At 55.5% G+C, this 24,951-nt stretch overlaps 2 protein-coding genes across 6 annotated transcripts in view; one reads left to right on the forward strand and one right to left on the reverse strand.

The window, feature by feature from the left end:
- KCNAB2 (potassium voltage-gated channel subfamily A regulatory beta subunit 2) overlaps positions 1 to 15,829 on the reverse strand; it is an 85,020-nt gene extending 69,191 nt beyond the window's left edge. Inside the window, exon 1 of the mRNA XM_028108379.2 lies at positions 15,722 to 15,829. The gene's annotated coding sequence lies outside the window, so the exon portion shown is untranslated. The remainder of the gene's footprint in view (positions 1 to 15,721) is intronic.
- A 278-nt stretch (positions 15,830 to 16,107) lies between these two features.
- The window catches only part of NPHP4 (nephrocystin 4), a 109,882-nt gene continuing 101,038 nt past the window's right edge, over positions 16,108 to 24,951 (forward strand). For all 5 annotated transcript variants that reach the window (XM_028108541.2, XM_028108544.2, XM_028108545.2 and 2 more), the window contains exons 1-2: positions 16,108 to 16,271; positions 22,081 to 22,262. In XM_028108541.2, the coding sequence (XP_027964342.2) occupies positions 22,128 to 22,262 (135 nt within the window). In that variant the 5' untranslated portion in view covers positions 16,108 to 16,271; positions 22,081 to 22,127. The remainder of the gene's footprint in view (positions 16,272 to 22,080; positions 22,263 to 24,951) is intronic.

Here is a 24,951-nt window from a genome sequence, read left to right on the forward strand (position 1 = left end):
CACCCATGGACCTATCACATCACGCCTTTCTCTAAAGCCCTCAGTGGTTACCCGGGGCCTTCAGCACCAGGTCCAAGCAGCTCAGCTTGGCATGCTGAACCACTCAGAGCCAGCCTTGTCTACTTTTCCAGCTTCCTCTTCTCTAGGTCTCCTGCATACCTGATCTTGGGCCTGCCGGCACCTTTTCCCTGCACACCTGACCTCAGGCACACCTGCCTGCACCTTTTCCCTGCACACCTGACCTTGGGCACACCTGTCTCTCCCCTCGTGCCCATGGCAGCCCTGTCCTTGTTCTTGCTGTTGCCTTGGGGGCCTGCTACATTTCCCCATCTGGCAGGAACTTCAAAGCCTCAGGGTCCAATGCAGAGGGTAGTTCCCAGGCCCAAGTGGATCACCCCACAGTATTTTCAGGGTTACCCTGGGGATGGGAGACAGTGGGGAGGGAGTTTGCATTTTCCATTCCTAACTCCCATTACCATCTGCATCTTTTTTTTTTTTTTAAGATTTATTTATTTATTTTAGAGAGAGAGAGAACGTGAGCAGGGGGAGGGGCAGAGGGAGAAAGAGATGGCTTGAGCCACCCAGGCACCTCCCAACTGCACCTTCTAAGGGACCTGCCTAGAGTCACAGAACTCTAAGAGGCAAAAAGCTGGGACAGGCCTGCCCAACTGCAAAGCCAACACACAGAATGCAACCTCATGCCATTTTGCTCCAGAAACCACCATGATTTCTATAGCTTACTGGTTTAAGTCTTCGACACTTGAATGCCAGCCCAGCCCCTGGGCACCCTCTCCCCAATAACTGCTCCCACCCCCAGCCTAAATCCAAGGAGGAATATACGGGGCTCATGCCCCAAGGCTTCCCCATCTCTCATATTCACCTGAGCAGGGGCAGGCGGGATTTCTCAGCTCGCCCTTGAGAACATGAATAGCCTGCCTGTGACCCAGGGGGATGGGGATGACTTGGGGACAGGAGGCACACCCCTGAATTGCCAGAAGACAAGCAAGGGCTCATCCCACATAACTCTATGGCAGGGACATGCCCTGGTCACACGTGAGATGGTTCTTGAATCCAATATCTGCCTGCTTGTTTTCTAACTCTGAATTATGACAAGTAATGCTAGGTTTCCCATTATTACAGGGGCAGCAAGCAAGCTTCATTTCAAAATAAGCTTATTTAAGAAAAAAACTGACTAAAAGAAAAAATATAAACTCAGAAATAGGGCTGGTAGTGTGCACGCATGACCCAAATCCAGAGATGGAAGGCCAGTGACTGCAGCGTGGGAAATCTTGCCAAAGACAGAGAGACAGAGGGCGGAGCACGAGCGCGTGCCCCTGACATCCCGGCAAAATCTCACCCAGCAATCCCAGGAAAAGGCGTCTTAGATGACAGAGCAGAACCCCAGGGCAAATGTGCGTTCTAGGACATCATGCAGTTCTTGCTTTCCTTTGAAACTAATTTTACATCCCCTTTTGTGAAAGGGTGTCAGGGTCGCTCATCTTACAGGAAGTGCATCAGGAGAATCTGGGGAGAGACCAGAACCCCGGCGGACAGTGTGTTCCAGGCCAGCCCTGGTGAGAAGCCCTGGGGGACGGGGTGTCTAGGCATGGGAAGCACATCTGAAGGGATGTGTGTGTCCCTGGCGTGCGCGCGCACGCGCACACACACACACACACACACACACGCACACACACAGGCCCCCTGCACCTACCAGCCAAGGGCCCACCGTCTGCTGTCACTTATGCATGCAGAGATGCCGGGGAAAGGCCTGTCCTCACACAGGTCAGCTGCTCTGCCCCACTCAGGCCAGGGGGGCAGTGCTAAGCTTCCCACGTGCGGAAGGCACTGCTGAGCCAGGCCACCCCTTGGGCAGTCTCTTGCTGCTCTAAAAAGCAGATGCCAACAGGGCAGGTGAATACCAAGAGTCCCGGATCCCCACAGGGGTGTTGGGGGCCAGAAGGACTGGAGAGCCACACAGTGCCACCTAGACCCTCGGGCTTATCTTCAGGGGAAGTGAACATCCAGCTACAGCACATTTCAGACAGACTCAGAGAGCATGCCCCATACTTCTGGAGGGGGGCAAGGGGGCTGGACCAGTTCCTACCCTCCCCGGGGTGGAAGTGTACCCAGGGGCACTTTTGCTTTCTTCCCTCTGGGCCCTGGCCCTGGCCAAGTTCCTGTCTCTACAGCTCTTGCTGCAGCCACTCCCAGAGGAATAGGCAGGGCTGCCCCAGTGCCTCCCTTGGGGGAGCCAGGCCACGATCAAGGCCACAGGCATCTCCCCACTAGGCAGCCCAAGGCCTGAGTCCCCAAGGGGCAGCCCCTCCTCCATGGCTCAAGGGGAGATAAGGGTCACACACAGCATGAGATCACGGGGCTGGGCAGGGAGCATTTCTCGCCCTTTCTGGTGACAGGACCAGCTGGTCTGGTCCTTCAGAGAGAAGTTCTTAAAAGATTATGAATGGGGAGCGAGGGAGATCTGTCCCTGGTGCTGGCCATCCTGCAGGGGGTGAGGGCGCAGCTTCCTGCAGCAGGACTAGACTAGGGGAGCATTTCCCTCGTGAAACCCAAGCCCTGCCCTTCACACTGGGTAGGAAATCTGCAGGTCTTAATGGCTTACCTCCAGGATTCCCTACTCACTGGTGCGAATGGGGAGATGCTGGGTGAGGGAGCAGCTCCCTTGGGGGTGGCCATGCAATCCTGGGGGACTCCAGGCAGCACCCTGAGGCTGCACTGAGCTGAGGGTACCCTGTGGCTACCACAGCTGCAGCATCTCCAGCCCCCCTCGCCCCCCCAGCCCCACAGCTGCAGTGACGTGAGTACCTGGCTGGTGCGTCACAGATGGAACCTCTGTGTCCACCTCTGAGTGGGGTTATCAGTGAACCAAGGGGCTGGCCATCCCCCACCCCCAGCCCTCTGTGATGGCGAGAGTGTCATTGGGGAGGGCCTGACTTCCTCCGCGCGGTTTGGGACATCCACAAGAAGAGAGCATGTCTCTCTGTCTCCTCTCGCCAACGACCAACCTGACCGAAGTCCTAACTGAGCTGAGGCAGGAGAACAGAGAGTTCCAGGGCTGGGAAAAAAACAAGCAAGCCTGCCTGCGATTACAGCCCCTTATAGCCCCGATCACTCATTACCGTGTCTCAGAGCCTGACTCAGCAGTCAGAGCCGCCGACACAGGAAGAGCCGAGGAGGCCCAGGTCCGGAGGCCCAGCTCTGCGGATGGATGGAGCTGCTCCAAGCTTCCCGGGCACAGGGGTGGCTTTTAACTGCTTATACCCCAGGATGGGAGGAGGAGAGAGGCCTGCATCCCTGTCTCAGAGATAGTCTGTCCACATGAAGTGGCCCTGGACATTGGGCCCTCCCCAGGTGTGGTTGGGGTCTCTTCCTCTCCGGAGCCCTGCATGAAACCACCCACTAGGTGGGGTGATTCCCCATGTGGTGACTGGGCAGTGGGCCTGCTTGGGGAACGGGGCTGCGGGGGGGGGGGGGGGGGGGGAGGGGCGGGTGCTGCCATCTTGATGGCTGATTTGAGTTGCTGCGGCAACGTGGGGGTGGGGGTAGGGAGGGAAGGCTGGTCCTGGGCTGTGGGGACAGGTACCGCCCACTCCTGGCCAGCTCTGCACTGGGACACGCTGGCCATCATGTCCAGCAAGGCCCCCTTCCCTTGTGCTTAGCATGGTGCCCGGCAGAGCTTCCAGCTGGCTGTCCACACTGATTCTGGGCTGACGGCACATGCAGTGGGTGCTGGATCCCTGGACGGTAGCTCTTAACCTCGCGCTTTAGATGTACTTCAGTAGCGACCCTTGGAAGTTGGGGGGACAGATCCTGCTTCCAGTTGCAGAGGGGAATCCGGGGGCTGAGCAGCACGTCTGACAGATCTGGGGCCCCCTAGAGTCTGTAGCACAAACCTGCCCCTGCCGGGGGAGGGACGGACTATAGCGTCCTGAGCGCCTCCCACCCGCCCTCCATGGGGCACATGCCCTGTCACACCTGCTCACCCTGTCACCCTCAGGTGAGCTCCTACACCCTCCCCAGGCTGCTGAGCCAAGACTGGGGGCGGGGGTCTACCTTCAAGTACACCGGCAGCTGTGGCTGGGGGAGACCCCATACTTGAGAGTGCAAAGCCCCAGCTCTGGGTGTCACTGTGGACCTTTGACACGACACTGCTCGCCCCCACTCTGGCATCCTTGTGGACTCTCACCCTGAGCCCACAACCCTTCATGTGTAATCCTTGCCAAGGGGAAAATAAACAGCAGACTAGAAAGAAGTCACAGAACCTTCTGGAGGGAGTTTCTATATGTCGAGGTATTAATCCCCAGTACCTGTGACTATGACCTTTAGATGATAAAAGGGTCTTTGAGATGTAATTAAGGTAAGGACCCAGTGATGAGGTCATCCTGGATTGGTGGTGGTGGGGGGGAGCCCTAAATCCAATGACAGGTGTCCTTCTACGAAGAGAAGCTGCTGACAGGGAAGGAAGGGGATGTGAAGGTAGAGGCGGATGACACGTCCACAAACCAGGGAACACGGAGGATCGCCAGCAGTACCAGGAGTGGGGAGAGAGCCCTGAGCAGGCTGGAGCCTCCGAAGGGAATCAGCCCTGCCCACACCTTGATTCCAGACTTCTAGCCTCCAGGACTGGGAGAGAATCAATATGGTTTTTGTTTCGAGCTACCCTGTTCATGGTGATTTGTTCGGGTAGCCCTAGAGAACTAACATACCCACCTAACCTTTTAAACCCCGCAATGTCAGCAGGCTGGGAGGCAGAGGAACGGCTTTCTCTTGGGGGAAGAGCCCCTTTGTGTGTGTGTGTGGGGAGGAAGCTGGAGCCCTGTGTCCCCAGCCCTGGCTTAGCTCCACACCTTGGTAGGGAGGAGGAGACTGTGGGGGTTTCTGCAGCTTCCCTGCATTAGCATCTGTAAGCAGGCTCCTGGGGCTCTCCCTGCTTCTCCAGGGGACTGTAAGAATAAATAACAAATGGTTTCAAAGAGGATTATGTCCCAGCACCACATGATGGAGGCATGAAAGATTAATATCTTGCCCATGCAGCTCTATACTAGCAATCTGAAAGCCAGCTTTACCCCACCACATCCATTAGAGGCTCTGCTGAATTAAAAGCCATGCAAAAGAGAGCCACCAGGCACTGCACCTTTGCAATCATAATTAACAGAAAAAAAATATTTTTAAATGAAAATACTCATTGCTGCTGAGGTTATGATGAAGCTACTCCACTGAGCTGTTTCTACTTCTGGGGTCCATGGCATGGTCTTCTGGGCAAACAACTGGGGTAATACAGGTCCACAGCCCGGGACCCAGAAGTCCTACTTATAAATGTATCCTAAAGGTTCAAGAGAGCAAACGAACTTAGCTGCACACACACACCCCTACAGCTGCGAAGTCCCTGAGGAAATTTAAGTGAATGATGGGGAAACCATAGGCTATAACGTGGTCGCTCAGTGACGTTGTTCTGTTTGGGCAAGTGCTCGTGAGTGAGGCACGTGGAGAGCACCCACGTCTCTGCCGGCAGAAGGGAAAGCAGACAGGCGAGTGGGGAGAGGTCCCTCCTCCCTGTGCACTATTCCTGCTGCAGATTCAATCCCCCTTTCTGGGGCAGAGGGCTTGTGCACACCAGGCAGGGAGAGGCTCCAGTGGCAACATGGGAATCGCACCGGGGGTTTCACCAGCACTGCTCCTCACCAGCGGAACTGGAGCCAGGGTGGCTGGCTGGGGGACGGGCTGCGCCTTCCTGGGGTTTCCCCTTAGGAGGATTCCTGGTGACCCCGGCCCAGGAGTGAGGCCAGGAGTGTGCATCTGCCCTGCAGTAGAAGTTGGTCTGGGACACGGGATCAGGAGTCCTCTGAGGTCATGGTCTAGCTCTGTCCTCTGGTTGCATGACCTGAGGGAAGGCAGAGTGCCTGTTCACTCCCCCCGCCCCCACGAAGCGCCGAGGATCATATTACCTCATATTACCTAATCCTGGGGTGGCTGGAGGATTAAGAGTAAATGCAGGCCAGGTTTAAGCAGAGGTCTGACAAAGAGCAGATCTGCTATGGACAAATGGCAGCTCCGGTACAATAATGACAGTGACAGCAAGCATAGGTGCTATCATCCTCACCATTAAGCCCATCGTCAACACCATCATCATCACCACCATCCCCATCACCACTGTCCCTTTCCTCGTCATCACCACCATCATCCCCACCCCATCATCCCCACCCCCCCACCACCATCCCCACTACCATCATCACCATCATCCCCACCCCCATCATCAACACCACCATCACCACCTTCACCATCCCCACCACCATCATCATCACCACCATCACTACCCTCATCATCACCACCATCCCCATCACCACTGTCCCCTTCCTCATCATCACCACCATCATCCCCACCCCCATCATCCCCACCCCCCCACCACCATCCCCACTACCATCATCACCATCATCCCCACCCCCATCAACACCACCATCACCACCTTCACCATCCCCACTACCATCATCACCATCATCCCCACCACCATCATCATCACCACCATCACTACCCTCATCATCCCCACCCCCATCCCCACTACCATCATCCCCATCATCCCCACCCCCATCATCATCATCACCACCATCACCATCCCCACCACCATCATCACCATCATCCCCACCACCATCATCATCACCACTGTCCCCTTCCCCATCATCACCACCATCATCCCCACCCCCATTCCCATCATCCCCAGTATCATCATCATCATCATCATCATCTTCCAGCATCACACGAAGTGTCTGCTCCTTCTCACGGCGGGACAAAAGGCTTTCAGCTGTTCAAGCTTCCCCCTGACAGCTCCCAGCTCCCCTACAAATACGCTCACGGGACCTCTCTGCCTGCCCCCGGGGACCACTCAATCTGAATGCCCTGGGACAGTTTCTGCAGTTGGGAGGCATTATCTCTGCATAATGAAGCGGCTTGGCTGTATAAACACGAGCGGCATCCCGGCTGCTGGGCACTGAACATGTGGTCTGTCCAGGGAGGCCGAGGAGCTGCAGGACAGAGGCCGTCCATCCAGAGGCCAGGCGGCTGGGAGGCTGTGGCCGCCGGCCTGTGATGCCAGCCGAGGACCACAGTTGTCTCAGCATGCTGTTTCTGGCTGGGTGCCAGGCCCCAGTGGCCACAGCTGCCCTGACCTCCCTGGGGCACTGCCTGTAGTTCAGGGTGTGCCAGGATCGTGCCCTGGATCTGCTGGTGGGGAAGACATGCTGCGGAGAATCCACTGGCGGGTAGCCAGCGTGGGGGAGATGAAATCAGGGAGCCTGCAGCAGGGGGTGACCTTTGTCTGCCCCCGGGAGCCCAGGCTTGGTCCCCTGGCTTCAGGATCCAAAGCCCACAAGGTGGTGAGTGCATTGCAGGTCCGCTCCTCTGAGTGGGGCCTCTGGAGGTTCCTGGGAGGAGTGGGCAGAAGGGGAACCCCAAAGAGCAGTCGTGGCCCGAGGACATAACTTCATGCCTGAGCCACGCCACGTCTCACAAAGAACTTGTGGACTCATCCAGACCGTGGCATTTACCTCTCTCTGCAGCTAAGCCTGGGGCGCGGACTCTGAGAGAGAGTTGGGCGGTGAGGCTGGCCTCCGATGTGTGGAGTGCGCTGGCTTCAAAGGACAGTGTGCACTGAGGAGTCCTGGAGTCAGCCTGGGCCAGGCAAGTGCACTTGGGGCCCGGGGTGGTGGGTGGGGGTGATGCCCCTGGCCCCGTCCCTTGCACCAGCAAATTCACCAACACATACAGGGACACGAATGTTTCTTTGGAGGACCAGGCACAGGCTTTCTGGCTCAGGAAGTGGGGAGGCCTGGGTTGAGGATGCAAGGGTCTCCTCTAAGGACGGTCCTATGCATGGAGCAGGGTGCTAGGGACCGTGGCCCAAGGTTTGGCTTCTGCCCAGAAGGTTCCCTGTGCTGATGACCATTCTGAGTCAGGTGGCTGCACGCAGTCTGTGGGCTGTGCTTCCATGCCCCTTCCCAGCTTGGCAGAGGGTGCCTCTAGTTGGGTGAACAGGAGTTCCATGTGTCACTTCCTACCTTGCTCTGCTTTCTGGGAGAGTCCGCTATACTGGATGGTTGCTGAGAACTTGCTTCTGGTGTGTGTGTGTGTGTGTCTAAGGGCTGAGCTGGGCGGACAGAGTGGTGATGAAGCAGACGTGCCCCATCCTCACGGGCACCTGGTCTGGGAGGAACCAGACACCAGCAACAGTGACCATTGTGGAGTGCAGGGAGACCTACAGGATGCTGCAAGGGGGCTCAGGGAGCCAACAGAGAACATTGGTCGAGCGCGGCACTGCGACCACACCCAGCTCTGCCAACAAGTAGGATTCCTCCCTGAGCCTTGGCTCCTTCTCTCCAAAATGAGGCCACTGGACAACAAGGCAGCAGAGTGAGGAGCCTGAGGGGACTTTCCTGAGGCCCACCAGCTGGAGAAGTGAGGCCGAATCAGTTAAAGTGCCTGCTCACCCTGGGGCTGCTTCAGAGACCAGGGATTCTGGCCTGAGCTGGGGTCAGGTGCCCTCTTGTCCCCTTGAAGGGCTGGCAGAAGGGCCCTTTGGCCTGTGATGTCTTTGCTTGCAGAGCGCTGGGTGAGAGCCTGGGGCTGCACCTGCTGCCCCCTCTCCTACTGCCCACACAGGCTGCCACCCAGGGACCCACATGGGCCCTCGGCACCCATACAGCTCAGCAGGTGGCTGGGCATCTCCAGCAGCTCCCTACTGGTTACCACGGTTACCAGGCTGCAGGAGGGTGGGGAGAAATCTTCTCTTCCTCAGCCCTCTCAGGGGCACCCTGTGGGCTTTGCTAGAACCTCCTAACCATGGGTGAGGCAGGGAGCAAGGGCCCAGCCCGGCACACAGGCTCTGTGAATGTGTGTGTTTGGAAAGGCGGGGTGATTATGGCAGCTGGAGCAGCTCGGGGCTCCCTGAGGGATGCCCAGGGCAGGGCTGTGGGGCTCATGGGACCCGGTCGGCTTTTCCTCTCCCCAAGCTGCATGACTGACCCAGCTGAGCCCCACAGAGGAGGCAGGAAACATCTTCTAAAGATGAGCAGCCCCCCAAAAAGCTTCCTTGCTTGGCCCAGCATCCTTTCCCCGAGGTCACCCCAGTACCCCTTGCTGTCTCTGCACTTTTTGCACACAGCTCTCCCTGCCCAGAATGCTGCCGGTCCTATCTCCCTCTGACACTCAGTGTAGTCCTGCCAGCTTCAGCCTCACCTCTTTTCCTGACCATGCAGGATGCACGGTGCCCGGTGGTGCCTGCCTGGCCTGCAGACACTTCTCTTATGTTCTGGACCCCACGTCTTCACCCCCACTGACTGCGACCTCATCTGCACCTCTCTGGGGCAATGAAGGAATGGCTGAGTCCCCAGCACGGGCCTCACCTGCACGAAGCCAGGACTGGGGGCATGAGGCCTCCTACGAGCAGCCACAGACCCTTGGGCTGCAACACTGGGCCTGCGATGCTTGGCGCATCTTATCTGAACAAATCCTTTTGTTAGGACAGTGGGTCCACGTCCCGCAGGACATGCATCCTGCATGCCCTGGTGGCCTCCCCTAGACCCACCTTTCAGGATGAAGGAAAAGCATAGTGAGGCAGCATCCCTGGTGCCTCCAAAGGGCCCTGGCCGGTCCCCAGACACCCCCCCTCCCCTTTTTCATAAGGCAGGTGTGAACAGGGAGGTTTCTGCTGCTCCAGGGAAGTCAATGTGTGCCTATGGGCCTGTAGAAAGGTAGTGATTTTCAGCTGGGATTTGCAATTCCTGTTCTGGACATCGTGTGTCCTTTGCAGGAGCAAAGGGACAGAGATGGCTCTGGGCCTCCTGTCTCTGACACTTGAACACCTCCTGGCCAGGGTGACTAAAAATGCCTTCTTATTGAGAGGGAAAGGCAATACCTCCTGGGGAGGGGCGGGGAGAGGAAGCCGTGAGCAGAGGGGAGAGAGGAGCCACGGAAATGGGGGAGGGGAGATGCCACAGGATAAGACTGGAGTGACAGAGCCCGTGCCTCTGCGGAACTCCAGCTTCCTCCGCACCCAGACTGGCAGCATCCCCAGCCAAACCTCATTCCGAGAGGACCCGGACACCAGTAACAACAGCATCTAGCCATGCTTGTCAAGATAAAAGCACGAGTTGAGGTGCGAAGATGACAAAAGTGTAGCAGGTCATTCCAGTAAAACGTGGGCTTCCTCTGTTCCTGAGAATCGAGGAAACCCCAGAGAAGCCCTTCTCATCAGAACCTCCAGCGATCAAAGCTTCCTTGTGCGCTGCCTTAAGGAGAAGCAAGGGCAGGAAGCTCACCAGTAAACAGAACAAGCTGGGGGAGTGTTTTTCAGAATGGGGTTCTCCGAACCCCTGGACCAGTGCTGGCAGAAGATGGAGCTCACTGAGCTGCTCCCGGGCCCTTGGGAGACTGTTTTCAGGCACCAGTTCCTGTGGTTCCGGTGTGTGCGCCTATGGCTCAGGACAGCCTGGCACGCCTGGGGACCCAGGACGCCTGGAGCCTCCATGCTCCCCGCTCACTGTAAGCAGGGCTACTGGTGAAGACGGAGCATCAGAATCTCCCCGTCTGTGCCTTCTAGTTATTTCCGACTCGCCTCCATCTAGAAGGGGTGGGGGGCGCTACTTCCAGAGAGGCCCTGCCACCATGGAGCGTTCAGGTTACCAAGGCTCCCAGGCAGAATTTTAGACCCTTCTGCCCTTGGCTGCATTTGACAGCTTGTGGACATCAGGGCTGGAGTTTGCTCTGAAAGATCACAGGGTTACCAAGGGAGGGAACATGAAGACATGCTGTGGTGAAAGGGCGGGTGGGTGTGCTCAGAGGGTGGCTCTGCAGCCCCCCGCCAATGCCTGTGGGCCGCTGCATGGGTATGCAGGTGTGCAGTGGTCTGGCCCTCCAGGAGGCCTGCGGTGAGGGAGGACAGGGCGAGGCGTGTCCCTTCATTCACCGGGAAGCTCTTCTCTATAGACCAGTGGCCACGGCACCACCCTCCCCACCCTCCACAAAAGCAGCCAGCTGGGCTCTCCCAGGCTGTGCCCCAAGAACAGGCAGCCCATTCCGAGGAGTCCTGAGGGGGATCACAAAGGCCCTTAGAAGGGGACCTGAGTCACTGCACGAGCTTTCTGGGGAGCCACCCGGGTTCCAGGTAGGGTGATCTTTCGGGCTCAGTCCATGACTGGAAGCAGCGGGTGAGGCGGTAGATGACACTGATTGGACACCCCTGATGAGCCAGGGACTGCCCCCACACTTGGACTCATATCGTCTCATTTTGCCAATCCAGAAACAGGGAGGCACAGGAATGAAGCCAAATGGCTGGGAAGGTGAGAGCCAGAGATCGAGGGAGACACAGAGCTAACTCTCCACCAGGGTCCATGGGCCAGACTGGTGACAGAGGGCCCCGTGGATAAGATCTGGTGTTGAGGGGACGCAAGGAGCTGCTCATTTACTGCGGAAACTGGCCCAGTGATGACCAGTCCTCTGGTTTGTCCTGAACTCAGGGCAGGGATCTGAGAAAAAAAGGCGTGCCTGGCTTTCAGCCTCCGATTGCACGACAGACCTCAACCGAGGCCCAGCAGCCGGGGCCCAGGATGTCTGTGGGGGAGATGCCCGGAGTCTGCAGCATGGGTGTGAAGCCGAAGGAGATTGTCCCCTTCTCTGCTTCTTCCCTTGCCCCAATCCTATTTTATCTGTACCCCACATGGCATCGAGAGTCAAGACTGCAGATGCCTGTGCTGGAGTGAGAGAGAAGTGGTGGGCTGCCTGCAAGGAGGAAGGTCAAGGAAGGCAGGTGCCAGGGATGCGGGCCAGTGTCGCGGGGCTCGGCTCTGCTATGAGGGACACACTCAGGCCCACACACACGCCCGAGGTTGCCAGGGTTAAGTATGTGGCCATCTGGCAGAGCACAGAAAGCCTCCTGAGACCCCGCTCTGCAGGACTATGAGTTAGAAAGCCGGTGTGTGGCCATGGGGCCCCTTCAGGCCTGGGGGTGCTGGGCCCAGAGCTCCTCCGGGGTATATACAGGGACAGAAAGGCCAGCCCTCAGCCGAGCCCCACAGGAAGCAGCAAAGAGTAAGAAGACACAGCAGATGCTCACACCCACCCAGCAGGGAGGCTCTGTTACCTGCTAAGGGCAAGCTGAATGGAAAGCCTCGAGCTACCCCCATAGCTGACAGCATGACCAGGTGGGTCACATTCCCACCTGGTCCAGTGTGTGCTCTCTCTTGGGGAGGCCCTGTTCTCTTTTCTTCCCCTGAAGTGGCTGAGCCAAGAAAGTGCTGCCAAGGACCACGTCTCCTCACAGAGTGGCCCCCAAGAAAGGGAGGGCACAGAGCGAGTAGAGGGCTGAGAGTGTTGGACTTCCCTTCATTAAAAAGGTGGATTTCCGGGCGCCTGGGTGGCTCAGTTGGTTAAGCAACTGCCTTCGGCTCAGGTCATGATCCTGGAGTCCCAGGATCCAGTCCTGCATCGGGCTCCCTGCTCGGCGGGGAGTCTGCTTCTCCCTCTGACCCTCTCCCCTCTCATGTGCTCTTTCTCGCTCTCTCAAATAAATAAATAAAATCTTTAAAAAAAAATAAAAAGGTGAATTTCCATGTCCCTTGGGAGCTGGGATTGAACCCTGACCCTCCAGTGCATCTGAGACTCATCCGTGAGTGTGTGTGGGGGATTTCTGGTATTTCTGGAGCTTGGTGGGACAGGGAGGTGGTACCTGTCTCAGAGTCCTGGCACAGTAAGAACAGAATCAAGGTGTCCTTAGGAGCTAGGGAGGCTGGATCATTTTCTCCATCACTCTGTGCCTCAGTTTCCCCATCCAGGCTACCCAGCCCACCTTGCAGGGTTATTTCCAAGGACCCATCATCGAGCAAGGTTTAAAGTGCAGGCCCAGCATGACCTGAGTCTCTTCTCCCCTTCCATCTTGCCCAGTGTCTTGGCCCCCTGCCATCTCTTTGATGACATCTCTGGAAGCATGGCACCCTTGCTCTGGGGACCTGCTAGGCTGGGCAGGATGGTATCACTAGAATTCTCTGCGCTTGATAATATCCTCCACTCCCAACAGCTCCCCAGTGACTCAGATACACCCCAGGGCATTGGTTTCCTCTATGCATGTCAGCAACATCTCCAGAGTGGCCATCCCAAAGGGCAGCCAAACCTGACGGTTGGGCACATCCATAGGGTGCTGGCATCCTCCAACTGAGAGAGTCAAAGAAGTGACCTGCACTTGCATTAGTGGGATGTGAAGAGTCTATCTGGGATCTGCCCCTGTGGACTCCTTTGTGGGGGGAAGATGCCCAAGACCTTTTGCCTCTATGACATGAGACCCCCCTGGCTGCTGGGAGAGGGGATGGCGGGAGGCACGGTGTCTCTGGCCCTAGCCACCATCAGAGATGGTCTTCCCCAAATGCTGCCTGCAGCTGCCACTGCCCGGCCCTGTTGTCCAGGGACTCCAGGAAACCACTCTTTCTCTGGGACCTTTGCTGACATGAAGGTCACCGAGACTTTCATCAAGGACTAAACACACGCTGCTTTCAGCCAGAGCCCCCGGAAACGAAGCACGTTACACAGGTTCCAGTAACGAGGCCTTCCTTTGCCACACGCTGTGCTGTCCAGTTGCCACGGGCCCAGTACCAACAAACAGGAAAGTCTGGAGGAGGCCCCCTCCCTCTGAACCCCTACCGGAAACTGCCAAATCAAAACTTGTGCCACTCACTTCCTCCTGAATCATTTGAGGTTTAGAAGATCATTGAAAAAGTAAAGGAAAGAAAGAAAGCCAGCCCCACACGGTGAGGCCCCTCAGACCCCCAGCGCCCACGGCCGGCCCTGACCTTTACAAGGAAGAAGTGGTGTCCCGTCTTTCCACACTTGTGGTGTGCAATTGCTCTGGGGCCCATTTCTTCCCATCCAGGCTCCACATCCAGACCCAAGAGGGTTGTGAGCACAACACCTGGGTTTCACATTTTTCATGACCCCCATCCCTCACGGCCTGGCTCAGTCTTGGGGGTGCTGAGCAGGGCCTAGTGTCTGGCCACTGGCAGGGTAGAGAGAAACACAAGCAGCTGGACCTGGTTTTATATGGGCTGCCTCCCCCAGGTTGCTTTCCAGGCAGGATTGTACGGTACCCCAAACACCATCAGTGCCACTGAGGCTGGGTATGGACCTGGAGCGTTCTAAAGGACATAACCTGGGGAGCCAATGCCCTTTGGGCCCCTGCTGAGAGAGCACACAGGCAGGAGCCCAGGGACCGCACAGGAGCCTGGCTCTGCAGGTGGATGCTTTTCCAAGCAACAATCAGGAGGGCAGATGGGGCTCCCCACACGCAGGTCCCCAAGCCCTGCAATGTGTTAGCAGAGTGGGAGCTTGCTCTTGGCACTGGAAGGGGGATGGCGTTTTTGAGGGGGAGGAGAAGTTGCAGAGAAAGAAGGAATCCTGAAACAACAGACAGTGGGACAGCTGTGGCCTGAACTGGGTGTTCTTACTCCTCGGGTGTGGATGTATTAATTTCCATAAATGCTAATACCCCATTTCCCCAAGAGCTATTACTTATGTCATCTCTCCTTGGATGCGGTTCAACACAGGACAGACAAATGGAAGGGAGAGAAGGCAGCCCCCACTGGCCGGTCCCCTGCTCCCCACTCTTGTTCCCCACCAGGCAACTCAGGTCTGTTTCCTAAGGTGGCCACGGTAACCAACTGCCAGGTCAAGATCCCCAGCCTTCAGCCCCACAGTCGAGTCCGGTCATGCCAGGAAGCAAAGAAAGTTACCAACCCCAAAAATGCTGAATCACAAAGTGAGGTTGAGCCGGGAAGTGGGGGTGGGGTGGGGAGGGTGATGGTGGCCAGGAAGGAAGGCAGGAAAGGGTGCCAAGGGGCTTCCCACCTGGAGCCCCTCAGGATGCTCTAGGCAAAGCGCAGTCCCCTCCGGGATCCCCCAGGACAAACGGCAGGAGGAGCGGAGCCAGGGTGCGCCTGGGTGGGAGGGTGGCAAGGTGGGCAGGTACACGGGCTGCTGCGGCCGCGGCAGGAAGAGCGGTGCAGCTGCTTGGGTCCCTGCGTCCTGCGGGAGCAGCAGCAGGTAGGGAGGCAGGGAGAGAAGAGAAGCTGAAGACGGGGAAGGGGGCACAGGGACGGGGCTGGGTGGGGTTGGGTGTGTAGGTAGCCAGAGGAACTGGTGCAGGAAGGGAGTGCCAAGGTCCTGGGGATCTGCAAGGTGGAGGGAGAGCGTCCACAGAAGGAGACAGAGGGGCTGGGAGCAGAATGGATGGGAGGATGGGGACAGGGATCGGGAGCGAGAGGCAGGATGAGCCTTCGGAAGCAATCTCGCGGAGGTCCGTGACCAGGCGCGCTCGGATGGGGCTGCGCAGAGGCCGGGAGAGGGGATGGGAAGGGGGGATGGGGGCAGGGGGAGGCGAGGCTGCGGGAAGGGGAGGTGGCAGAGATGGGGATGAATGCACCGGGACGAAGGGAGGGATGAAGTTTGGGGCAGGGGTCGGGGATGGGAGCTGAAAGGTCGGGCGGGATGGGGGAAGGGAGATGATGGAGAAGGAGGTGAGCCCGCTGGAGAGGAGGTAAGGACGGAGGCGGGCGCGGGGACGCGCTGTGGAAGAGGAGATGGAGAATCAGCGCGGGCCTCGCGGGTGCCCGCCGCCGCTCTCTCGGCGCACGGCGGTGGACAGCGCGGCCCGCCGGGGTCCCCCCGCACTTACCTGGGGGGCTCCAGCTCCGAATCCTGTGCCCCGCTCCGGATCTTCCTTCCCGCCCTGCCCCGGCGACTTTAGCGCCCCCGAATCCCGCTCGCTCGGCCAGGTTCCGCCTGCAGCATCTTCACCTCGTGGGACGCCCGGGGCCACGCCTCTACTAGCTTCTCATTGTTTGTCCTTCACGCCAGTCATAGTCCAATTGGCTGAGGGGTCGCCGGCCATGCAAATCAGGACGGGCCCGCCGCCGCGCCGATTCGCCGGCGCTACCGGAGCGGAGCCTCGGGGCTTGGGCTCCGATTGGTCCCGAGGCCCCGCCAACGACGCTGACGCGGGGCGGGTTCCCGGCCCGGACGCGCGGCGCGCAGCCTGCCGAGGCTCCTCCCGCTGTGGCGGTGGATCGGGAGACCCGCGGCCGGTCCTCAGCCCGCTAGGCCTGGGGCTCCGGCGGGTACCGGAAGGCCGGCGGGGCTCTGGGTCCGTCGTGGGGGCACGTCCTCGACAGCGTGAGCCTCGGCGGCCTGGGCGCGGCGGCGGCGGCGGCGGGCCCGTCTCCTAGGTAACGCGGCCCGCGGCGGGCGGAACCATGCCGGCTGGCGCCGCGGGGGAGGTTGGACGCGTCCTGGAGCGCAGGGGGCGGCCGAGGCGGCCGGGGGCTCCCCGGGCCCGGGGTGGGGGTGCTCCGTGCGGCTTTCCGCGGGAATCGGGTACCCGCGTCATTCGCATCCCGCCCGGGTCTTGACACTCGGTGCGGCCCGGGGTGCCCGCGGGCGTCGGGGGTCCTTGGGGCTCAGCTTGCGCATTCTGCCCTTGACCCTGCGCCCCTCTGCTGCCGCTCGGCTTCAGAAGAGCGCGGTGCGGACGGCCTGGGCTTTGCTGAGACCCTGACATTGGCCCTCCGCACTCGGCGTCCCGCAGCCCTTCCTCGGCCAGACCCCAGTGGGGGACCCCTGCAGGGTGCCTGTGCCCCGGCTGCGTCCTCATCTCTGGCCGGGTGCCTGTTCCCTGCTGGCGCTTCGCAGAGCCGCCGCCCATTGGAGATTGTTAGACTCTGGCTCTTGCCGGAGGCTCTGTCCGCCCTGCGGGTCCTGCCTGCCTCTGACCACCCCTGGATCCACTCCCGCCTTCCCCTCCGCTGTCCATCTCGCTGACTTCCTGACCGGCTTCGAGCTGGCCACCTGGGCCCTTCCCTCAGCCCGAATGCTTGCTCTCCTAAGCTTTCCTTCCGACTCGAGGCCTCACCTGTGCGCGTCTCCAGGGCCTGTCTCCATAGAAGACTGCTGCGTTCTCAGATCCGCTCCTGTCTTCAGTGTTGCTATGTCCTGTGATTGTGGATAGCGGTCTCCGCTTCCAATCCAGTCTCCGTCCCAGTTCACTGGACGCTCCACACCTTTCTGTCGTTTTCATAGATCGCACCATGGCTTCCTTGTGTGCTAACTTATATCCTGTCTTTCTGCCTCACACCAGATACATTCCATGAGGGCAGGGAGCTTGTCTGCTATATTTAGGACAGTTTCCCCAGTACCTGGCACCTGGTATGTATGCAGAGGATTGCTTGAGTGAGGGAATTCTAGGCAGTGCTTGATTAGATCTCCACTTACTCCCAAAAAAGCTTCTTAAAGCTTTTCCCAGATCTTGTTCACTGCTTGGAAGGAAGCTTCCCTCTGCTTGCACAGCTTCTTGGCTCCTGCCCCCCCCCCCCCTTTCTCTAGAGAACCACCGGTGGCGAGATTTCATCCTGGTTTACCTCTTCAGCGCTGGAGTTCCCTGTTCTCTGCACCCCCTGCCCAAGGAGACTGAATTCGGCTTGTCTCCTATGTGCTGCTCACACTCGCTCTCTTGTCTTTGCCCCACTGGAAAGACCTGGTATTTGGCAATCTCCATCATTGTGTGCACTGGAGCACAAGAGGTGTGCAGAGCAGAGCCCTCTGGGAGACTTCATAGTCCCCTCATCCTGTAGATGAGACCCAGATCCAGGGAAGGCAAGAGACTCCCCTGAAGTCTGAGAACAGCGGAGGTTAGCCGGGGCTCCTCAGCCTGGGTCTTACCATGGGCTCCAGGGCCTCTCCTGGCTTTGATTGTAATGGCTTTGAGGCTGGTCATGACCAGCTGTGTGACCTTGGCCGGGCCATTTAACCCGAGTCTCACTGTCCTTGTCTGTGATACTTACCTACACAGTTGTCGGAATAATACACATGAAAAGGTCTGTGAGTGCCCGGCTCACAGTAGGCACTCGGTGAAACCTGGTGCATTTTCTTGTGTTGTTTCTCCCCTGGAGAGCTCCTTCTGTGGGCTCAAAGCATGGAGCCGCTCTGTTTTCTCTTTATTGTTCATCCAGCCCCAAAGGTCCTGTCTTCTCTCCATAGCATTCTTAAGTCCTCCACAGTGCAATTTAATTATTTACTTAATTGTTAAAAAGATTTTCACTGAGGACCCAGCCCTGACCTCACTGAGCTCAGTCTTGCAGGACAGGAGAAATGAGACTGAGGAAGCATGGTGACTTTCTGTGACAGGACCCCTTGTGGCGGAGCAGCCGGTGGGGGATGGGGGTGCTCACCTTGAGGAAGGGGCATTTCATCTGACTCCTAGAGGATGAGTGGGAATTTTCCGGGGGGGGGGGGCGTCATGTGTGTGCCGAGGGGAACCAAGAGGGCGTGGTGTCCGGGAGGAATTTTAGCTGGGCAGAGTGGGGGCAGAGTGGCTGTAGAGAGGAAGGAGGGTCAGGTGGCAGTCAGGTGGGGGTTGGGAGGAAGGGAAGGGAAGGACAGAGCTCTGAGCCCATCTGTGGGAACCCCCAGGAGCCTGTGTCTCAGGTGCCCTCTCCCTCCATTGCCCACTCAGACTGTTGCTGCCTGCCTCTATGTGCCCGGCTCTCTGTTTCTTGGTTGGGTGGCTGTCCCTTTCAGAAGGGATGCCTTTCCTCCCAGTGTGCCTCCTACTGGTGCAGCCTAGGGCAGTCCCATGGATGTGTTTCCCCTGCCAGGTGGACTAGAACGGAAGTGTTCTTTGGCATCTGCCCGCCAAGTGTGGTAGCCAGGGGGAGGGGAAGGAGGTGTTGGGTCAGGAATCGGGGGCAAATGGGCAAAGCCTGCAAAGGAAGCGCCGTCCTTGTGCTGGGAAAACACTACGGGCAGCATGCAGGGGCCCCTTCCAAGGGTGACACTGCCACAGTGCTCCTGAGGCACTAAGGACTTCCTACACAGGAAGTTTCAGTCCTTTTTTTTAAAGATTTTGTTTATTTGAGACAGTGTGTGAGTGAGGGAGCACAAGCAGGGGGAGCAGCAGAGAGAGAGGGAGAAGCAGGCTCCCCACTGAGCAGGGAGCCCGATGTGGGGCTCGACCTCAGGACCTAGAGATCGTGACCTGAGCGGAAGGCAGATGCTTGACCGACTGAGCCACCCAGGTGCCCCAGGAAGTTTCAGTCCTTAATGGCCTCACTTTGTATGAATTAATGTCCCCGTTTTATAATGAAGGTCAACAGGAAAACAACATTTCTCTTAAAAAAAAAAAGCTTGGGAGTCAACTTTATTGAAACTTCAATTTGATTTTATGAAAATTTATTGAGTTCTGATGGTGAGCCAGATACCAAGGACACAGGAACATAGATCCCCTTATGCAGGTGGTTGGCCAGTGGGCAGGTCTTACAGGACAGGTGGCAAGTGCTGTGACCACGGGAAACTTAGGGGCCAGGTGGGCCCAGCAGCTGGCCCCGGAGCCTCCGAGATGCTCTCCTGGGCAGGTGGCCCTCCTGCTGGGTGTCAGGCCTCCGCTGCTTACAAGTGATAGACAGCTGTGTGAGTGTCCTGGGGCTTTTGTAACAATACCACAAACTGGGTGGCTGAAGACAACACAGATTTATCCTCTTTCAGTTCTGGAGGTCGGAAGTCCAAAATCAGTATCACTGGGCTAAAGTCAAGGTGTGGGAGGGCTGTGTTTCTCCTGGAGGCTCTAGGGGAGCATCTGTTTCCTTGCCTTTTCTAGCTGGTCCTTGGCTTGCGGCCCCTCCCTCCTTCACTTCTCTGTCGGCTTTGTGGTCACCTGACCTTTTCTCTGACCCTCCTGCCTCCCCCTTTTGTTTAATTGTATCTACTAGTGTTTACTGTATTGGAAAGGAAATCTGAGAAATGTTAATGTTATTGCTTATGTAGAGATAACAATAGACCTGTTACATGTTAGCATAAAATGTATTTTTTTATGAAAACCAGTTGTTTTCCAGAACAAAAAAATTAGCAGGAAGAGGGTGGTTTTGCATTTTTGTAAGTTTCTGTAGCGTCTGGCATAGTAGACAGCTGGGTCTCATATGGGCTTCTGGGTTTTTTTTTTATGATTTATTTATTTATTTGGAGAGAGAGATCACGAGCATGGGGGGGAGGGGCAGAAGGCGGGAGAGAGAGAGAATCTCAAGCAGACTACCCACTGAGTGTGGAGCCTGACTTGGGGCTCTATTCCATGACCCTAAGATCATGACCTGAGCCAAAACCAAGAGTCAAAGGCTTAACCGACAGAGCTACCCAGGCACCCCTAGGCTTCTGTTTCTAAACTGTTGAGAAAGTTGTTTTAGTTGAAGTATTTGAAAGAAACCTGGCCTCACCCAGAGAAGGGAGGAGTGTCCTAGGTAATTGTGGACGTTCTCCTCTGGTACTTTACCCAAACTCCACAAGTGGTGGTTTCTTAAAGGTTTGTGCAATGTGGAGTTGGGCGCCCTGCCTGTGAACTTTTCATGCTCTAGTACATTAAAGTCCTTCGGTCTGTCCTGCACTTTGGATGGATCTTTCACTCACGCAGGCTTTTATACCATGATGCATTGCTCACCTGGAAAATACTGCTTCTAAGGTGTGCTGATCTTCCAAATAGCGCACATTTAATCCTACGATTTCAAAAGATGACTTCTGTCGTCGTCCCCATCCATCTCTCCAGGAACGTCTTTAAGGAGGAGGAAGCTGTCAGATTCACAGTGGAGGATACAGATTCTCCCAATTCTGATTTTTGCCTGCAAGCCCAACTCTTATTACCAGTTTTCCTTGAGGTGACAGATTCATTTAGTTCACATTTGGGAGATTGCAAAGTGCCCGAGTTTGAATAAGCACGGTCCGTCTCTCAGTGGCTCTTTTAGTGAAGGTGGTATCGCTGGATGACAGGAACAGCGGGTCCATGCTGTGTATTTCCCTTCTCATCACAGAGTGTTAAAAGTGCCCGTACACAAGGGTCAGGATGTAATAAAATTCTTGGTTTTCACAGCATCACCGAGGATATTCCTAAGTGAAGCTGCTCTGCCTTTTGCTGTGAGTGAAGAACGCACCGCGGCCTGAGGGTTTGGTGCGCCTGCCTTGGGGCTCACGGAGGCCCCATACTGCGCCCACACTTGCCTTTGCTTCACCAGCGCAAATGTCCACACAGTGAAAAAGGCAAACAGCATCTGAATGTTATGGAACTAGCTTTGACCTTGTGGAGCCCTTGACGACCCCAGGGAACTGGAGGGTCTGGGGACCCCATTTAAAGAACCACCATCTTGGGAGACGAAATCCATTGCCCTATCTTGCGTGTCATTTTAGTGTACAGAATTCAGCCTCTTATCAAAGCCAAGAGCTTAAGATTCTGTGTCAGCTGAAAAGCGGCTAGAGAATAGAGAAGGTTCACATCTCTGGCTAGAAGGGGGATCACGTCCTTAGTGAGCCAGGTCACCCAGAAGCCCATAACACTCAAAATCTGTCCCAGACCGGCTTTGGCAACAAGAGACTGTTCATGTAGCTGAGCCGTCCTGGGTGCCTCTAGGGTTTCCTTGAGCCAGGGCTCTAACTGTGACACCGAGACCCATTGGCCCTTGCTTTTGCTCTGCTTTTCCTGTGTGTCTCAAGGAAGCTGCTCCCATGGTGGCTCCTGACGACTTCATACTGATGACCTCTCTGCTCTGAGGGCTGCAGAAAAGAGTTATTTCCTTCTCTCGGCAGAGCTAGCAGAAGCTGTGAGATGTATATCTTCTTGGTTCTGATTGGGTCACGCTTCCTAGTCCCTTCTAAGATAGCCCTAGTCCCCAAGGCCTGACACTGTTGTGTAGTGCTCAACCTCCACAGCTGTACAAAGCAGCCTTGCATGTGCTTGTCTCTGTGCCAGTTACTGAGGCCAGCATAGTCGTGCTGTAGTTGGCTCCTGAAAGCAGGGACAGAGAGGGGATTTGGAGCAAGAGGGGCATGTTTGCCAGGGGAAGGCGGCACAGGGACCAGTCTGTTGCACTGGGGTTTGGAGGGAGGAATTGCAAAGTGTGATTTTTGGGGATGGTGGTTCCTCTGAGATGCAAGGGGAGGCAGGAAACTTTCAGAATCCCTCTGAGCACTATAGCCCTTATAACTCCTTTATTTATTCGAACACAGATCGTACAGGTAATCCTAGAGGCCCAGGTGACCCTCAGACTGGCAGAATGAATGACTGGCTCAGGATTTTGGATCAGAACGTGCTGGTCCCTCCCCACCCACAGAGAGCACGCCAGCCTTTAAAGGAATCGAAAGCGTTTCAGTGTGTCCTGAAGTGTCTCGATGGGCCACTCATTAAGCAGGTAAAGAAATTTGCTATTTATTGTCCTATGCATGTTACTACTGCTCTCAGCTGAGGGGATATTGATTTTCACTTATTTATTTAAGTCTTACCACTGTGCCCATTACCTTGGGCCTTGGCAGTGTTTGGAGGCAAAGTGGCTCATCAGCAAAGAGAATACACAATTCAGCGACTCGGTCAGCACTTCTGACACTGGGTAAAGGGTTTCTTTCTGCCCACAATAGAGCCATTTTAAAACCCAGGTAATCTGATTTCTTGTGTTATTTCTGAGCCAGGTTGTTTGCAGGAGGTGGGCCTGTGCACGACCCAACACAGCCTGCTTGCAGCCTGACGGTTAGAACTGCAGGGGCAGAGCTCTGGGTATCTTGGCAGAAGCCATGTGCCTGGATGTACCACAGCCTTCTGCACACTCAGGCCCTTGCTCTGTGGCTCTGCACCTGTCTGTGTCCTTCAGGGGCCGGGAAACTGCTGGAGAAGCTGGTGCTTCTGCGCTGCCCACCGAGCACCCACGTAATCGGATGGTTCTAGTGAGACCCAGGGGGATGCATGAGAAGGATCCAGACCTGCCGTTGGGAACATGTGACTTTTTGTAGGGTTTGGCCTGGCAAAGCTATGTCCTCTGCAGATGGTAGCATGGTTCTCTGTGTGTTCACAGTTGTTGGGATACCGGAGCTGTAAGAGCTCACTTCTGGGAAGCCACTCACGCCCTATGGCATTCACTTCCAAGCCCTCTGCTTCAGCGCCTGCTGTGCGTTGGTGCTGTTAGCCCCATGGTGGCTGCCGGTCTTCCAGCTTTTACTGCCCAACACTTTCCCGTTCAGTCTGCTGCCTCCTTGCAGCAGCCCTTGGAAGCGGGGGGCCTCATGACAGCATCTCACAGAAGAGGAGACAGTCTGGGAGAAGGGGCGCGGGGTGCCCCGCTCCAGGCAGCCACTGGGCTCCAGCCCGGGCAGACAGCGCCGGCAGCCTCTGCCTTATAGGAGCTCACAGCTTAGTGGACAGCACCATCCTCTCTCCTAGGAATTTTAGGAGGGAAATTTTATTTATTGTTCCATTTTATTTCATTTGTTTATTTGCATTTATTTGTTTTTGAAAAGGTAATTATCATTGTTCAAAATTCACTAGGGTACATGAGGAAAGTGTATCATTCCACGGAGTCCCTAAGGCAGCAGCGTCCCACGCTAGACACAGCCAATGTGACCTGTTGTTTTGTATAACTTTCCAGAAACTCTAAGCAAATACAGCAGATGAATATACCTGTATTATCTTGCTTAAAAAAATATTCATAGCAGTATGTCTTATAGATTGTTCATGTCATTACATGAAGAATTTCATTCTGTCTTAAGACAACATAGTATTTCTCTGTTTGGGTGAACCTGCATTTATTTATCCAGACCCTGGTTGATGAACACAGATTTTTTTTCCAGTCCTTTGCTATTACACAACTGCAACGATTCACTTCATTTACACATAGGTACACGTATGTCTGTAGAATAATTCCTACAAGTGGAATTCCCTGACTTGGAGTTATGTGTTAGACCCAGTTAGAGGTTGTTTATAAAAAAGAACACGTTAGACAGACATGAACTGTAGTATGAAAGTCAGAGGATGGAGCATAGATAGGCCCCGTAAACCCAGTAAGAGACCTCTGTGCTGTGCTGGCATCAGACAGCGTCGACTTCACAGTGAGGAGTATTATCGGAGATAAAGGGGCGAAACTTACAGCAAGAGGAGAAGAAAGGTGTAAAATCGATGGCCTCTGTGTCCTCCGTAAGAATCTACATGAGAAGAATAAGTTAAACCCAAAGAGAACAGAGGAAGGAAATGGTAGATTTCCGCTCATTTAGCAGAAATCAGTTAAGAAAGGGCAAATAATAGAGAAGATCAGCAAAGCTAGAATTTGGTTCTTTGAAAAGATTAATAAGATTGATAAACTACAAGACTGATCGTGTGAAAAGAGTGAGAAAACACCGATTGCCGGTATTCGGAAGGAAAGAAGGAGCGTTACTATATATCCTACAGTTGTTGAGAAGATAGTTGAGGGATATCGTGAATAACTTGTGTGCCAACAAATTTGATAACTTAGTTGAAATGGACAAATTTCTTGAAAAGCACAGCTTACCCGAAGTCACACTAATAGAAATGGAAAATAGAAAAAGTCCTGTGTTCATTAAAGAAATGGAACTCATAATTTAATTGCTTCCTACAGAGAAACTCCAGAGTTAGATGACTTAATTGTTGGGTTTTGTAAAGTATCAAAGGAAGAAATAATATGACTTTTAGATAAACTCTTTTAGAAAACAGAGGAGGAGAGAATGCTTCCCAGCTGGGTTTTTTTTTTTTTTTTTTTTTTTGAGGCTGCCATAACTGATAACTAGATCAGGCAAGGACATCCCAAGGAAATTACATACTGACATCCCTCGTGAATATTAACACAAAAATCCTTAAAATATTAGGACATCAGATCTAGTGATAGACATAAAGGATCAGGTGGGGTTTAACACAGGAACCCAAAGTTTTACAGGTTTTGTAGCTGACTCTTGAACAATGTGGAGGTTAGGGGCACTGAGCCCCCCCACCGTCAAAAATCCACATGTAACTTTTGACTTCCCCCAAACTTAACAAGTAATAGCCTACTGTTGACCAGAAGCCTTCTCGAGAATGTAAACAGTTGATTGACACGTATTTTG

Source organism: Eumetopias jubatus, unplaced genomic scaffold, assembly GCF_037043125.1.
Source record: "Eumetopias jubatus isolate StellerSeaLion01/CBP00866 unplaced genomic scaffold, mEumJub1_p1.0 scaffold_4, whole genome shotgun sequence".
In the NCBI taxonomy this organism is placed as follows: domain Eukaryota; kingdom Metazoa; phylum Chordata; class Mammalia; order Carnivora; family Otariidae; genus Eumetopias; species Eumetopias jubatus.